Source organism: Bison bison, unplaced genomic scaffold (assembly GCF_000754665.1).
Source record: "Bison bison bison isolate TAMUID 2011002044 unplaced genomic scaffold, Bison_UMD1.0 scf7180017864530, whole genome shotgun sequence".
Classification (NCBI taxonomy): domain Eukaryota; kingdom Metazoa; phylum Chordata; class Mammalia; order Artiodactyla; family Bovidae; genus Bison; species Bison bison.
In genome coordinates this window covers 8,412,296-8,429,059 of record NW_011495080.1, presented here as the reverse complement: position 1 = coordinate 8,429,059, position 16,764 = coordinate 8,412,296, and the positions used below count along the sequence as shown (strand labels likewise).

Here is a 16,764-nt window from a genome sequence, read left to right as displayed (position 1 = left end):
GAGCGGAAGCGGAGCCCGCAACCCTTCCCGGAGGGGCCCCTGCGCTCCCAGGGCCGGTGCGCTGTTTCCTCTCAGGCCGTCGGTCTTAACCTGCATCAGCTGGGTGGTCCTTCCCCGGGGCCCTGGGCCCGCCCTTCCCCCAGGCTGCCCCATCCGTTCCCCCAGGGACCTGCGGAAGTCCCCCGGGGAGCCGCTTTTCTCCCGGGGCCCCTCTCCCCGAGCCACTTCCCAGGCAGGTGAGATACAGTCTCTGCCTTCGGGAGACTGGAGGATCTTCTCTTCCGAACCCCGGGGAGAATCTGCCCTCGGCTCTGGGACGGCCTCCTTTCTCCCGCATTTGAGGCGACTTTCGCTTTGACCTTGAGGCGCCCCTCTGTGCTCACCCTGGAGGCCCTCACACCTTTGACCTTGAGACACCTCTTCCATCAGAGCCTGAGTAGCCTCCCCGCTTGGATTCTGGTTTGTCTTCTCTCTCTTACCCTGACCCTGAGGGTCCCCCTCTCTCTGATTGTGAGGAATCTCAATCCTTAGCAGTTTCTTCTGTTCTGCTCTCTCCTGGCCCAAGCTCCAGCCCAGCCCCTCCAGGGGATCTTGGGGTTCTGGCAGGCCTGGGGAGGGGAGGCCTGGGGGCCCTGGGGCTCCCTGAGCCAGCTTTTTCTCCTGTAGGCTTCCGGATGATAGTTGATGGGGCCTCTGAGGCGTGGGCTCTGCTTGGCTCCCCTCTGGCTTCTGGGCCAGGTCCTAGGAAGGAAGAACACTTTGTCCCAGATTTGTGAGGGAATCCTCCCTCCAGGGCCACTTCCCCCAGCAGAGCCTGGAGGCCCCAGGGCCCCAGTGGGCCTTACTTCCATTAGGCCCCTGCCCTGACTCCTGAATTTGTAAAGCCCATGTTGTGCTGTGCTGTGCTTAGTCACTCAGTCATGTCTGACTCTGCAACCTCCTGGACTATATAGCCTGGGAAGCCCCAAACCCATGTTATGTAGTTTAAAAGGTGCTTTAACGACGGCCCCTTCTTCCACCTGGCTGTGGGCTTCCCACCCCAGCAGTCTCCTCCCAGGCAGACCCCACCTCTGCTATCCCCCATCTGAGAGGGGTCTTGCCCAGGCAACTTCACCCTTTCACCTTGAACTCTGAGTTTCCTGGTTCTCCAGGGCTACTGCTGGTGGTAGCGTTCAGCTCTTGGAAGCAACCTGAAGGAGAAAGACAGATGTCTGCTCATGTCTCAGCCCCTCACACACACACCCCTGAACTGGAACCAGGAAGCCCAGGGAGTCCCCAGCAGGTGAAGGGACTGAACCCAGTGGTGTTGGTAGGGTACCCTGAGGGCTGGCATTGGAACTGCACGGCCTTCGCAGCTCACCATCCCACCTTTATTTACACAGCCAGCTGTGTGTCTGCTTGTCAGGTTTGCCTGCCAACAGCTGACCCCATCTTCCTCACCCTCCCAGCCAAAGACCACCTTGGAGGAACCTACACACTGTCTTCCTCAAAACTGCCAGAGGCAGCCCAGGAGCAGGAAGGGACAGCCTGCCAGGGTTACCAGTCCCTCTTAAGGACACCCCTACTTTGTTCTTGTGTCAAAGACACAAAGTCCTGTCCAGCCCCACAATAGGTGCCTGACTTTTCTATTGTTAAGGATAATCCTCTTTAGCTCTTTCTTGGTTTCTGGAAGGCAAAATCAAATGAAATTCAAGAAGTGGAATTTTTTTTTTTTCAAGAAGTGGAATTTTAGGCCAGAGGCTAGTCTAAAAACTGCAAGTCTTTATAATTAACAAAAGGAATCTAAAAAAAGAGATGAAATGTTGCTGCTCCTTTGCAGCTGTGAAGGAAGCAGCATCGTTTTGCATTCATAAAACCACTTAAAAGAACCTGATTTCATAAGGTCTTAAATTGAGAACTCTCACAAGAAATGCCATCTTTATGCAACATGAATGTGTGAATATTCATAACAGTAACCAAATGGGAATGTTCTCTGTGAAAACAAATCTGTCTTTGGAAGAGTTTTGAACAAAGACATCTGGTAAGAGTCCCAAGCCTTCAGAAATTATTGCCATGAACTGTGAAAATAACCCGTCCCTCTGTAATTCTGATCCGTTGTCTTACTGGATCATTTATTTCACTGGTTATAATGATGTAATAGATATCTTCCGCCGATGTAGTCCCAAGAGATAATATACTTGTAAAATTTCTGTCAATCAGAAAATAATCATTTGTACTTTCCTTCTTTTGCCCATACACGATGTCACAATTAAAAAGCTTGTGACTTTGCTAGGCTTATTATTTAACCAATCATTTGAGAGCCTGTTTCATTTAAATGAACAGACCCAGGGCTCACAGCATCCATCCTGATGAATTCTAATCACCTGCTTATTGTCACACTCTCTCACTAGGCTGTGATCTCCTCAGAGATGAGGACAAGTGACTAGCCAAGTCTGTTTTGTGTCCTGTATCTCCCCAGTGCCTGGCATGAGGGTGGCAGCTTGGAGCTGCCATTTTGTTCTGTCCCCGCTGGAGGACAGGGAGGACAGACAGCCATTCCCAGCACTCTCTCCTCTGAGCCCCAGCTTAGCTTCAGGATCATCCTGGACACAGGGCCTGAGATGGCTGGCACCAATCAGGTGGAGTTGGCATAGAAAAGAAAACCTGGGGCTTCCCAGGTGGCTCAGTGGTAAAGAATCCTCTTGCCAAGGCAGGAGACGCGGGTTCAATCCCTGAGCTGGGAAGATTGCACAGGTGGTGGAGCAACCAAGCCTGTGAGCCACCGCTATTGAGCCTGTGCTCTAGGGCCTGGGAGCAGCAAGTACGGAGCCCAAGTGCCGCAACCCCTGAAGCCTGTGCTCTGAAACAAGAGAAGCCTCGCAATGAGAAGCCTGAACCTCAGCTGAGAGTAACCTCTGCTTGCTGCAACTAGAGAAAAGCCTGTGCAGCAATGAAGACCCAGCACAGCCAAACATACATACATAAATCAAATTATTTTTTAAAACAGAAAACCTACTTTTTGTCCCTGGTTGCCCTGGAAGCCCCACAAAAAGGTATGAAAGGAAGAATCGGTGAGGATGAACCAGAATCCTGGGACTTGGGGTGATGGCTTCCCAGCTTGCCCCAACCTAAGCTCAGCATCCATGTCACTGAATTTAACCCAGGGGCTTCTGTTCTCCTGGCTGCTAACCCCTCCTGTCAAAGTACCAGATGTGGGCCCTTCCTCAGGCAAGCCAGGGCTCTCCTGCCTTGGGTCTGCATCCAGGCTGGCTTCCCTCAGATCCGCGGCTGATGGTGGGTCCGCTGCCCGCCCCCTGCAGGAGTGCAAGGACTGCCTCAGGCACCTCTTGCTTCTGGTTCTGCTACGTGGGGGGTTGGGGGGGGTGTAGGACTCCCCACCCACAGCAGGCTGCAGGAGTCTTCCCACCCCATCATCCAAACTCAGTCCACGGCAGCCTCCCCTCCCCCTCGTCTGCACCCAGCACTGGATGCCGGGAGCTGGAACTTGAGGTTATCCTTTCCAGGGACTGTGGGGCAACCACGTGGGTTCAACTGAGTAAAAGCCCCAGGAGGAGTTAGGGGCATGAGGAGGGGCAGGGTTCTGGAGGGCGACAGGGCAAAGGGTCCTGGGTTTGGTCACTTTGTGTGGCAACATGGAGTGGACGGAATTCCATGGAGACTTACCCCTCCAGGAGCTGATGGTTCTGGCTCAGGGAGTCTTCAGTCTGGGGCAGTGGGCACAGCCTGGAATTCTGGAAGGACTGGGGGGTGCCCCAGCCCACATGGCATCATCCCCCAGTGTGGTAGGGAGCCTCTAAAACAGCCCCCAGGGATCCATCTCCTGGCTTCTGTGCCCTTGTGTGACCCGTCCCCTTTCCCTCCAAGTCAAGGAGCTTGGAGACGGATCCCTCCTACCCACTCCAACCTTCAGATGAGACTGTAGCCCTGGCCAAAAATGGTTGCTGGACACTTCCCCAGTAGTCATGACTAACACCTACTCCTGCTACAGCTACTAACCTGCCCAAAGGGCCTCAGGCAGCGGGGTGCCGAGCCAGGACTGGGAGGCACATCCTGGTTCCAGTCACCACAGCACCATCCTTCCCGGGGTGGCGGGCCAGGGGGAGGGCCACCAGCCCTGGAGGGAGGGACCCGGGGCTGGGGCTACTCAGAGTCCCATCTCAGGGGCACCTGGGCAGCAGCACCTCTGTCTCTGGGCCCCATCAGCCCTGCTTTCCTCTCTCATTGCTGTTGCTGCTGCTGCTGCTAAGTTGCTCAGTCGTGTCCGACTCTGTGCGACCCCAGAGACGGCAGCCCACCAGGCTCCGCTGTCCCTGGGATTCTCCAGGCAAGAACACTGGAGTGGGTTGCCATTTCCTTCTCTAATGCATAAAAGTGAAAAGTAAAAGGGAAGTCGCTCAGTCATGTCCGACTCTTAGCGACCCCATGGACTGCAGCCCACTAGACTTCTCCATCCATGGGATTTTCCAGGCAAGAGTACTGGAGTGGGGTGCCATTGCCTTCTCCATCTCTCACTGCAGCCATGGCTAAAGGCATGGAGTCACCATGCAGTTGATTGGGCTAGGACAGTTCATTACGGAACAGTAACAGGCTGGAATGGTCCTGTATGTCCAGCAGGGTGCTAAACCTCTACACAGATGAGTTCATGGGCCTCCCAGCAGCCCTCTGAAAAGAGCTCTTACCTTCCCCATCCTGTAGCTGAGGAAGGAAACAGGCTTCCGGTCCACAGGAAGCATCAGAGCAGAGATTTGAACCCAAAGCCTATGTTCCTCCCACTTCTCTACCACTACAAGTGCCCCAGTGTCTCACTGACCCCCCCCAGCTCTCAGCTGAGCCCCAGCTCACCCCACTTGACAGCCGCTCAGAGTTGTCATTGGTCTTGCTGTGGGGCTTGCTGTGCTGGTTCTGTGCATGCTGGACCTGGGCCCTCAGACCACAGAACTGGGCCCAGGGTGGCCAGAAGAGGCCCAGCCCTGCCCCAGTCAGCAACTCCAAATCCCACAGGAGCTGCAGGAAGGCGGGATGCCGGGACGTGAGGGGGCACTCGCCCCGCCCTCTGCCTCACCCCCTGGCTGGTCAGCCCCTACCTGCTCCTGGGCCCGCCGGCTCCGCTCCATCTGCAGCAGCACGGTGGGCAGTTCCAGGACCAAGGGGCAGGCTCGGCCCTCTTGCACCTGGGAAGGCAAGGTGGAATCAGACCCCATGGAGACCTGCCCTCTCAGAGATGGTGCCCTGTGGCCCTCACCTGCCGCAGGGCAGCCTGGAGCTGGTCTAGGCCTGCAGGGCACCGGAAGAGGTGCTGGTACAGGGCCAAGGCCTGCCTGGGGCTACAAGGGAGCCCTAGGTCCCCCAGGGTGGCTGCCTGCTCCATGGAATTGGGGGCCTAGGAGGGTGTCCCCCACCCTACTCCCTGCTGCTCCTGGAGAAGAGAAGGACCAGGAGCTGGGGACAGGGGGAAGAAGGAGACAAAGGCTCCTGAGCTCAGTAATGCAGGGACCTGACATCTGAGCCAGGCCTGGGCCTCAGCCAAGTCTCATAGAGACGCTGGCCTGACTTGGATCCAGGTTTCTTGGCCACGTGGGTGGCAGTGTGGGGTGAGGACTGTGACTCTGACAGAGAGAGGTGTGTGTGGGTGCTCGTTTGCAGCCCCGCGTGAACATCTGCTTTGTGTATACAGTTGATGCTTAAACAACACAGGGGTTAGCGGCCCCGACCCTTACTGCAGTCAAAAATCCATATATAACTTACAATCCGCCCTCTATATCTGAGGATTCAACCTATCGGGGATGGTGGAGTACTGTAGTATTTACCACTGAAAAAAACTGTGAGTATAAGTGCATCTGTGTAGTTCAAACTCATGTTGTTCAAATGTCAACTATATATATGGAGTCCCGAGAGGCATGAGTAAGTCATATACTGGATAGTTGTCTCCGAGGGGCAGCAAGGGAAAAGGTTAGCCATGTCATCTTTGATCAGAAGGGTGATCAGCACAGCGAAAGCCCCAGTGGCCATTGGTCCCCACAGGCTGTGTTAGTCGACAGGACCATTTACATTTCAGGACACCTAGGCATGCTGCAAGTGGACAACTTGTGCCAGGAGGGGTGGCAGAAGAGACTAAACAGGCTCTTACAAACATGGGTGAAATTCTGAAAGCAGCAAGCTGCAACTTCACAAATGTGGTAAAAACAACTGTTTTTCTGGCTGACATAAATGACTTCAATACTGTCAATGACATCTACAAACAATATTTCCAGAGTAGCTTTCCTGCTTGAGCTGCTTACCAGGTTGCTGCTTTGCCCAAAGGAGACTGTGTTGAGATTAAAGCAATAGCTGTGCAAGGACCTCTCACAATAGCATGACTCTAAATGGGCCCAGTGTTCTTTAGTCTGGAATTTTAATAATATTTTTTAACTAATAGCTTAATGTTTGTTGGAAAGTGTAAGGTTGAAATACTATGAAAATACCATATAATAAGGGGAACTGAACATGAATTGAAGATTAATGATGAGTCTAGTTACCAATATTATAAATTACACTTCTATAACACTTGTATTGCTGGGTGTGGGAAAACAGACATACCTTACTTAACTCAGAAAAATAAAAGTAGAAGGAAATAACATGCAGGAAAGATGAGTTACTATTCCCGCGGAACAAGAATCAGCACACCTAATTCAATTAAACTCTTAATTTAATGATGTGAAGTATTTTGTTATGTCAAATATGTGATTCTGCTTTTACTTGAGTAAAATTAAAGTTTGAATGGTAGAGGTAAAGGAGAAGAAACTGGACCAAATTTTATAGAGATAATATTTTTCTAATGGAAATAAAGTAGCTTGTAGATTTAAAAAAATAAAAATTGTATATATGAAGCTTGCAACTGCATTATAGATGTGATATATACCCAATACTTTGGCCACCTGATGCGGAGAGCCAACTCATTGGTAAAGACCCTGATGTTGGGAAAGATTGAAGGCAGGAGGAGAAGGAGACAACAGAAGATGAGACGGTTGGATGGCATCACCAACTCAATGGACATAAGTTTGAGCAAACTCTGGGAGATGGGGAAGGATAGGGAAGCCTTGTGTACTGCGGTCCATGGGGTCGCAAAGAGTCAGACACGACTTAGCGACTGAACAACAACATGCCCAGACAGGCAGCAGCTCCCAACAGCTTACTGCATGCCAGGACACAAGATGCTGCTGTGGACGTGTGATCCTTTCTTGAAGCAACTCTATGAAGCAACTGGAATCATCTTCATCCCCATTCCACAGATGAGAAGATCAGGCCCCAGAGAGTAAGCTGCCCTAACTAACACAGGGCACTGTCTCCCTCATCTGGAGACACAGCCCAAGAAACAGGCTCCAGGAAAATGTGGTCCCAAGTGTGAACTGTAACGCACTTCCCTAGTGCTTGCTCCAAACCATCCGTGGTCATTCTGTTTATTCCCCACAACACAGGGGATAAATGGGTGAGGACACTGCGTAAGTTACGACAAGGGGGGAGAAAGGGCATATGAGACGGTCTGTCATCTTCCCCTGCTGTCAGGAGTATCCTGGCCTGCCTGAGTCTTGGAACAGCTCCCTGAAAGGGGCCCCAGCAGAAGCAGGCTGAACAAGCAGGCACGGGGTCTCAGTTCAGCTGGCTCTCCCTTCAACCCTGTTGGAATACTGGGGGCCCCACCAAGAGAACTGAGTCCCCCAACCCCAATTGTTTAGCTAAGATCCCTAAAACACCAAGATCACACAGCTGATAGGTGGCAGAGAGAATTAAGAGTTCTCTTCGAAAAGAGACTTTTCTTGTCAAAAAAGACTTTTTTTTTTTTTCAATTTCAGACTCCCAAGTTCTTTTCCCTATAAGGATGTCTTTGAAAGTTGCACGCGTGTCCCCTTCCCGCATGTCCATCAGGGGTGGGTGTAGCTGCGAACACACACGGGGTGCGTGCGTGGATTTATCTGGGCTTCTGAGGGTCTGTGTGTGTAGTCCCTCATGGGTCTGCATGTCATCACATACATACTGTTTTCCCGTTCCTCACCCCAGGCGTGGGGTCCCTGTGTCACCAGATCTTAGAGTGGCCCACAGGGTGCCTGAGCTCTCAATATCCCCAAAACCACGAGGAAAGGGGATGCGATGTGGGGACTGAGTCCCTTCTCCGGGCTCCTCAGCCCCTGCACGATTGCACAAGGATCCACAGAAGCCCCCGCAGAGGGGCCACAGGCTGTGCCTACGACATGTAAGCACAGGGCTGGGATGGGACTCCTGGGTCCTCCTCCTGCCCACGGCAGGGTTTCCCAGGCAGCCCAGGGTGTGGCAGGCAGGGCAGCCCAGGGATGCAGGCTCAGGGAGTGTGTACGGTCTGGGTCTGAGTCCCCACAGCTGCCACCACCCCAATTCTTGGACACTGACCTCTGGACCCCACATTGCAAACAGCGCCCCCACCACCCCAGCACCAGGAGGAAGCACACATACACACAAGGAAACCTTAGGGTGGACCCTGAGTTTACTGTTTCCGATGCAACACAGCTGGGGTCTTTGTGGGAGCCACGCCCAGCCTCCCAGCACCCAGGTCGGGCTGGAGGTGCTCGCCAAAAGGAGACTTCATGTCCGGATGAGTCCTGGTCAGTGTCGTCCGGGCTCAGGTTGGCCCCTGAAGCTCCTGGCTGGGGTTGCGCGGAGTGCTGGGCAGCTGGTCCCCAGTGAGCAGGACAGAGGGGCAGGCCTCGGGTGAGATACAGTGGGCCTCGTGCTCCACCAGGCCCGCTGGGCACTGGCAGCCGGGGATGCAGGGCCGCACGCAGTGGGCTGCCAGCTCCCCCAGGGGGACGTGCTTGTTGAAGCAGGTGCGGGGACAGGGTGGGCCACACTCATCAAACACGAAGCCGCGGTCCAGGGGACAGCCCACCACTGCGGGCAGAGTGGAAGGAGGAATCACCATCCAGTCCCCAGGCTCCCCACCCAACCCCGTAACCCTCCCTGAACCTTTCCTGTCCAGACTTGAGCCCTCCGTGTCACCCTCTCCCCAGCTTGCACTGGGCGCTACCCCCTCACCGCAGAGTGTGGGGCCCCGCCAGGCTGGTGTCACCCCTGCCTGGCGACAGTGGCTAGCATAGGCTTCCAGGGCGTCACAGAGGCAGGCGTCAGAGGAGGAACCGGGCCCGCAAGCACAGAGGTCATACACGCAGGCGGCAAAGAAGGGGTCTGGTGGCACCACAGCATGGCAGCGGCTGAATGGGGCGGACTTCAGCACCGCACACCGGGCGTTGGCCTCACGCCTGGCACGGTACCCTGCTGCCCGGCATGGATCCACCTCACGGCCCTTAGAACAGGGCCGACCAGGTCCTGGGCCCTCTGGGACCTAGAAGGGGAAGGCGGCCTTGATCAGGTCAGCGGCCTGGCAGCTGACCTTTGTGTGCTATGTTCTTCCAAGAGCTTTGCACCAAATGTTTTGTTGTAGTCTCAAAAACTTCCTTACAAGAACAGCAAAGAAAGCATCAGCTACTTTTCCTTTCCCCCATTTTACAGATTGTCAAATCAAGGCCCAGAGCAGTTAAGTGTCTTGTCCGAGACTTAGAGTCAGTGAGTGATGAAGCAGGCCTTGGGGATTCAGTTGATGAGATCCCTTCCAACAGGCGCCCCCCCCACCCCAGCACTGTAACAGGCAAGAAGACCCCAAACCTTCCTGAAAGCCCCAAAGCCCAACCCCTCCTTTCCTTACCAGAGGGCTGCTCTGAGACTCAGGCTCAACTGTGCCTCCCCCAACCTCTCACTTCTGTGCAACTCACCTGCCAGCTATTCCCAAATGCAGCCTCAGTGGACCGGAGCAGTTCCTCAGGGTCCCGCAGGTCATCCTGGGCAAAGCCATTGAAGTTGCCGCAGAGCCCACACATGTGGCCCCGGTAGGAGCCAGGCACTCTCACCTCCACCTGGGACCGCCCATCCCACAGCACCTGTGCAGAGAGGTGGGGACTGGAGAGCAGGAGAAAGCCAGGGGCCCCAGGAAGCCCAGGGCCTGTCTCTGTGGTGTGTCAGCATGCCCCCTGCAGGAGGGGAGGAGAAAGGACAGGTGGAGTGCCTCAGGAAAGGGAGGCTTGCTCTGGCCAAGGCCAGGAAGACACCTGCGGTGTCAGCCCTGGGCAAACACAGAAGACGTGAAGAGGTGAACACAGCTCCCTCAGGAGGGCACCTTCTCCCGTCATCATCCCTGAGCTAGGCTTCCCCGTGAAATGCAACCCACTTCCAGAGATTCACTCCCTCACGGGCATTCAGGCCTTACAGAGGACAAAGCACAAATAGAGTCTGTATCCTAAGTTTTCGTGTGTGCTAAGTTGCTTCAGTCATGTCTGACTTTGTGTGACCCCCATGGACTATAGCCCACCAGGCTCCTCTGTCCATGGGATTTTCTAGGCAAGAATACTGGAGTGGGTTGCTATACCCTCCTCCAGGAGATCTTCCCAACTCAGGGATCAAACCTGCGCCTTTTATGTTTCCTGCATTGGCGGGCACGTTCTTTACCACTAGTGTCAACTGGGAAGCCCCATCCTAAGTGTAGATAAGCCATATTTTGTATACTTACAAATGTGCTTGTGGCTGGAGGCAAGGGAGTGAATTACTTTTTGACATGGGAATTGGAATCTCTGAAACCATCTAGGAGAGGGTAGTTGACATTGCCCCCCGCTTCCCCCACTTGAGGGATGGGAAAGCTGAAGCCCAGAGGACTGGCTTCCCTGGTGGCTCAGTTGGTAAAGTGTCTGTCTGCAATGTGGGAGACCTGGGTTCGATCCCTGGGTAGGGAAGATCCCCTAGAGAAGGAAATGGCAACCCATTCCAGTATTCTTGCCTGGAAAATTCCACGGATGGAGGAGCCTGGTAGGCTACAGTCCATGGGATCACAAAGAGTCCGACACGACTGAGCAACTTCACTCACTCACTCAGAGGACTGGCTTAAGGTAATGGCCTAAGAGCCCCAGCACATCGGTGGCTGGAAACCAGGCTCAGAACTCTTTTCATCACACCTGGAGTTCTCTAGCCCTGATTCCTCTTCCCCCTAGAATCCCGCAGAACTCTCTCAGCTCCTTGGCCCCATGGCCTGGCAGGTAGTTGGTATTACCCCTCCTACAGAACAGGCGCCCCCTGCCCCGCACTGGCCCCGGCCGCACCTGGAGCCCTGGCTGGGAGTGCAGCAGCACCGTGCGTCCCCGAAGCTCTACATAGAACAGCGGTTCCTGCAGGAAGGGCAAGGCCACAGGGCGCCCGTCCACCTGGAGAAGGGACGTGGGAGGAGGACCGAGGTCGGGACAGAGAAGGGGACAGCGCTGACCGACCGGCCCCCGGATCCTTGGCTCTACTGACCGTGACCGCCCTGTCCTGCAGCAGCCGCACGGCCACGTCTCCCAGCAGCACAGCCACTTCCTGGGTCCAGGACACGCCGCTCCGGCCCCGGTCATCGTTGGTCACGTGCACGCTGCAGGTGGCAGGCAGGGTGCAGGGGTCAGCAGGGCCGGGTGTGGGAGGCGGGCAGGGAGAAAGGCAGAGGGAGCGGCGCACCTGAAGTCCCCGCCACGGCAGTCCTTGGCCAGCACGTAGCTACAGCTGCCCTGGAAGTGCAGCAGGCGGCCGTCGAAGGTGCGGTAATGAGGGTCTCCGAAGGCCATGCAGGAAGCGGGCCGGGGCAGGCAGCGAGGACAGCAGCTGCCGGGACTCAGGGCGGGGGCCTCGTCCTGGCCTCCGCCCCGTACACGGTCAGACACGCCGCGCTCCCGGCCGGGCCCCGCGCTGAGCCTCCCCGGAGGACCGAGCATCTCCGGGGAGGCTCCCTGGCTCCCGAGCTCCTGCTGGCGGAGGTCAGGACGCCACCTCGTGGCCATGTCAGACACTGCACGACCCGGGCGAGCCCGGTCTCCTACTTCCCCGGTGCTCCAGGTGGGCCGCGCCACGTGCTCACCCATCCCACCGCCCCAGACCCTGGCACTCACGGGCCCACAGGAGAGCGGCGGGCAGCGCTGGCTCTGGCAGCGCACGGTGCCTGCCATGCAGGAGCAGTTGGTGCAGGCGTCCACGTCCCAGCGCTCCCCGGAGGCCACCTGCCGGCCCTGGTGCGCGCACGACGGGGCGGGGGCTGAGGGGACGGGAAGTGGCGAGAGTCAGATGCCCGTCCCTCACGTTGGGTCTCGCTCCGCGCCCCCGACCCCCAGCCCCATGGCCCTGGCCCGCACCTTGGCACCTCTCACAGCACCTGCCAGCCTCCCGCACCTTCGCCCAGCCGCGAGGGCAGGTGAGCGCCTGGCACTCCTCCAGGCGGCACTCCACATGGCCCCGCTGAGGACAAACGTCATTGCTCTAGGGACTTCCGGTAGGGTTTGGAGTCCCTGACCTCACACTTCTGCATCAGGGACTGGGCAAGCAACCCTTTTCCTATAAGGGCACCCACTTCAGGTAGGGGGTGAAATCACCTTCAGCTGCTTGCCCTCACACAGGGGTACCTCTGCCCTCTCACCCAGAGGGGGCGCCTTTTTCGAATTACCTTGAAGACCCCATGTTCTCTGGTCCAGTGTCCTGAGTCCTGAGGCCCTTCACTTTTGCCTGTAAGGTTCTCCACCCCCCACCCCCTTCCCCCAGCTCACACGGCAGGTGCACGTAACACACGCGTTGCTAGGGTCCCTCCAGCTCTCTCCATCCGCCGCTGTCCGGCCCGCAGCCTCCACCACACAGTCTGAGGACAAAGAAATGGGGACGGGGAAGCACTGTCATTCTGGCTGCATGAGCTCACCATTTCTTCAGCTCACCCTGAAGGCCCAGGGCAGGACAGTGCCCACCCCATCCAATTAGTACCCTCAGGGTGTTAATTTCTTCAACCAGCAGCACCATGGCCAACTAAATGGCAGACCTTACGCCAGCGCCCAGGATATCCAGAGCGTCCAGGATACTGAAAGAGCCAGAGGCTGGGACTTTCTCTGGTCTGACTGCCAGCTCAGCAGTGCGATGCCCTGCTAAGTGGGCCTGGGGTCCCTGAGCCCCCTGACAAGCCTCTGGCCGGCCCTAGAGAATCCAGGCTCCATTCCCTGCCTCCCTCCACATCACGGGTCCCTCCTCTAACGAACAGCCCTCCGTTTCTATAAAAGAACAAAGCCTGCATTCGGAGTGCACACCCCAGGTTGCCCACTTGGCCCATATACCACGCCTCCTGTCTCCCTCCCGGCTCATGTCCTGAGGATGCAGAGCAAAACTGGGCACGAACCCTGGCACATGGGGCAGCAGCTCCCAGGGGGTATGTAGCGTTCAGGCAGGGGACAGCTGAGCTCAGGACAGGCCCGGTGAATGCAGAGCCAAGTCAGGTCCTATGGAAGGGCATAGGAACAGCACAGGAAGAAACCGCAGGGAAGGCGCAGGGGCTAGGTGGAATGTGACATTCAGGATAAGTGGGTGAATGTTGCTGGGGTGATTGGGAAGCCTGGAGGTGCTAAAGAGAGGAGTCACAGCAACAGAGGAGGAAAAAGAGGGGGCTGGAGGAGTCCCCAAGGAAAGAGGGCTCACCTGGCACTGGCAGCTGTAGCAGGGGTCTGGTGGGGTCAACTCAGACCCCAGCAGGTGCTCTGTGCAGTGGCTCAGCGCCTCTGTGAAGACAAGAATGCAGTATGGGAGATGCTGGGGGAGCAGGGACGAAAGCCCCATTGACCGCCTGCCCCCTTACTGTGCCCCAGGATTTCTTGAGCCCAGGATATACTTATAGCCCTGACACCATCACTCCAGGGAAGATAAATCCTTTTTCCTTTTGTTTCAGCCAAGAAAAGTTTGGACTTTTGACAAGGAACTCTGCTAGGATGGGGGGCCTGGAAAAAAGTGTGGCTTCCTCAGCCTGAGGTTGCTAAGGACCATGGGGCTGCCTGGCCTGCCCCTCCCACTTCTGATCATTTTGTCTGGAAGGAAGCGCAATGAGCCAGGTACCCCAGGTCCAATCCTGGCTCCAGCACTCAGAGCCTGTGCCATTTTTGGCAAATTAATCAATTTCTCTGAACTTCAATTTCTTCATCTGTAAAATTCCTTGTCACTGGGTAACTGTGAGAATTAAATGTGAAACTGTTTATTAAAAGCACCAAGTACAGTGCGTGGCATACAGTAGGTGCTTAATAAGAATGGAATTAGTGACGGACTTTAAATTTTCTTAGGTTCCAAAATCACTGTGGGTGGTGACTGCAGCCATGAAATTAAAAGATGCTTGCTCCTTGGAAGAAAAGCTATGACAAACCTAGACAGCATATTCAAAAGCAGAGATATTACTTTGCCAACAAAGGTCTATCTAGTCAAAGCTAGGTTTTTTCCAGTAGTCATGTGTGGATGCAAGAGTTGGACTATAAAGAAGGCCGAGCACCTTAAAGGCTGATGCTTTTGAACTGTGGTGTTGGAGAAGACTGTTGAGAGTCCCTTGGGCTGCAAGGAGATCCAACCAGTCCATCCTAAAGGAGATCAGCCCTGGGTGTTCACTGGAAGGACTCATTAATAAAGACCCTGATGCTGGGAAAGATTGATGGCAGAAGGAGAAGGGGATGACAGAGAATGAGATGGTTGATTGGCATCACTGACTTGGCATGAGTTTGAGCAAGCTCTGGGAAATGGTGAAGGACGGGGAAGCCTGGCGTGCTGCAGTCCAGATAGTCAGACGTGACTGAGCGACTGAACAACAGCAGCAGTACGTGGCATACAGTAGGTGCTTAATAAGTATTATTATTTTTCTCTCCCCCTACAGCACATTCTAGCAGGTGTTGGTAAGGATAGCTCTCCCCACCTCTGTAGCTGGACCACCCAGTGCCCCTCTGGTCCTAAGATCCCTGCCCTCAACAAGCCAGCAGCCTGCACAACTGCAAACCTGTAGCACCACCTGCTGGACAAGAGGCGGCAGGCTTCAGCTCAGTTCAGTTCAGTCACTCAGTTGTGTCTGACTCTTTGTGACCCCATGGACTGCAGCACGCCAGGCCTCCCTGTCCTTTACCGACCCCCAGATCTTGCTCAAACTCATGTCCATCGAGTCTGTGATGCCATCCAACCATCTCATCCTCTGTCGTCCCCTTCTCCTCCTGCCTTCAATCTTTCCCAGCATTAGCATCTTTTCCAATGAGTCAGTTCTTTGAATCAGGTGGCCAAAGTATTGGAGCTTCAGCTTCAGCTTCTTCCTTCATTCAGTCCTTCCAATGAATATTCAGGATTGATTTCCTTTAGGATTGACTGGTTGGATCTCCTTGCAGCCCAAGGGACTCTCAACAGTCTTCTCCAACACCACAGTTCAAAAGCATCAATTTTTCGACACTCAGCCTTTCTTTATAGTCTAACTCTTACATCCATACATGACTACTGGAAAAACCATAACTTTGACTAGACAGACCTTTGTTGGCAAAATAATGTCTCTGCTTTTTAATATGTTATCTAGGTTTGTCATAGCTTTTCTTCCAAGGAGCAAGCGTCTTTTAATTTCATTTTCTTGGGTTCCAAAATCACTGCAGATGGTAACTGCAGTGATTTTGGAACCCAAGAAAATAAAGTCTGTCACTGTTTCCATTGTTTTCCCATCTATTTCCCATGAAGTGATGGGACCAGATGCCATGATCTTAGTTTTCTGAATGTTGAGCTTTAAGCCACCTTTTTCACTCTCCTCTTTCACTTTCATCAAGAGGCTCTTTAGTTCCTCTTCACTTTCTGCCATAAGGGTGGTGTCACCTGTGTATCTGAGGTTATTGATATTTCTCCCAGCAACAGTTAGTTTCCCTGGTTTCCCCTTAGGGCCGTACAGGTCGCACTGGCTAGGGTGTGGGCTTCTAGAACAACCCACTGGACTGAGGAAGGGGCTGGGACTGTGGAGGAGAGCTGGCTGGCCCTTCTGGTGTCACTCTGGGGGATGGCAGCCCTGCCCTCTTGGCCTCCCCCCAGTCTGGGGACTCACCGGCACAGGTGGGGCAGCACTGCTGGGGCCCTGGGGTCAGGAGCTGGCTGGTGGGGCAGCCCGCTAGGTGGGGGCACTGCCGCCGGTGACAGCGCAGGCTGGGTGTCCCCTCGGGCTGCAGCTGAACGAGAGAGCAGAGGGTTGGGGTCTGGGCCACGGAAGCCAAGAGCCGCCCCCTTTCCCCTGGACTCCAGGCACCTCTTGTCTGCCTTGTGCAGGTCAGACTCCCGTCTGCAGAGAGATTCAACCTCTCCCCAGACTTGCCCCTCACCCCCCGCCCCAATCCTCAGAGGTGACCTATGGGGTGCCTGCTCCTGTAGTCACTTGGGCGTGAGCCTTTCTGTGACCTTTGAGCCTTCTGCAAGCTCAGGGCATCTTCCCTCCTCAGTCCCACTGCCTAATCTCCTGATCCATGACGTCATTTGCCTGCTCAAAACCCTTCCATTGGCTCACCGTGCTTTCAAACAGACTTCTCTCGATAGGGTCCCCGACCACTTCCCAGGTGCCTCCCCCCAGATTTCTACTCACACCACCCTCCACTCCAGCCGGGCGGGCCTACACACAGCCTGCCCCACAACCCCAGACTTCCTGGCCCTGTTGGCCCTTCACCCGAAGCCCCTGCCTCACTCCCTGGCCTCAGGGACACACGCCTGTCCCTGAGCCCACAGTGCCTGCTCCCCACAGTGTCCAGGCTGCCCCTCCACGGTGCCCTCCCCTACCTCACAGACGCAGACTTCGCATGGGTCTGCACCGGGCTGGAAGCTCTCTCCTGGCTCATACTTCCGACCTTCATGCTCACAGTCTTGTTGGAGGGTGAAGGTTGGGGGGTTGGGGGGGTACGG

At 55.3% G+C, this 16,764-nt stretch overlaps 1 protein-coding gene and 1 pseudogene across 1 annotated transcript in view; one reads left to right on the top strand and one right to left on the bottom strand.

Moving 5' to 3' along the window:
- The first annotated feature begins 5,956 nt into the window (after window positions 1-5,956).
- LOC104982397 lies at window positions 5,957-6,356 on the top strand (annotated as a pseudogene).
- A 2,120-nt stretch (window positions 6,357-8,476) lies between these two features.
- Window positions 8,477-16,764, bottom strand: part of KCP (kielin/chordin-like protein) — a 29,936-nt gene continuing 21,648 nt past the window's right edge. The window contains 11 exon segments of the mRNA XM_010831700.1: window positions 8,477-8,898; window positions 9,043-9,349; window positions 9,777-9,941; window positions 11,151-11,252; window positions 11,344-11,455; window positions 11,539-11,711; window positions 11,967-12,109; window positions 13,229-13,328; window positions 13,525-13,604; window positions 15,923-16,043; window positions 16,642-16,724. Coding sequence (XP_010830002.1) covers window positions 8,630-8,898; window positions 9,043-9,349; window positions 9,777-9,941; window positions 11,151-11,252; window positions 11,344-11,455; window positions 11,539-11,711; window positions 11,967-12,109; window positions 13,229-13,328; window positions 13,525-13,604; window positions 15,923-16,043; window positions 16,642-16,724 — 1,655 coding nt within the window. The 3' untranslated portion in view covers window positions 8,477-8,629.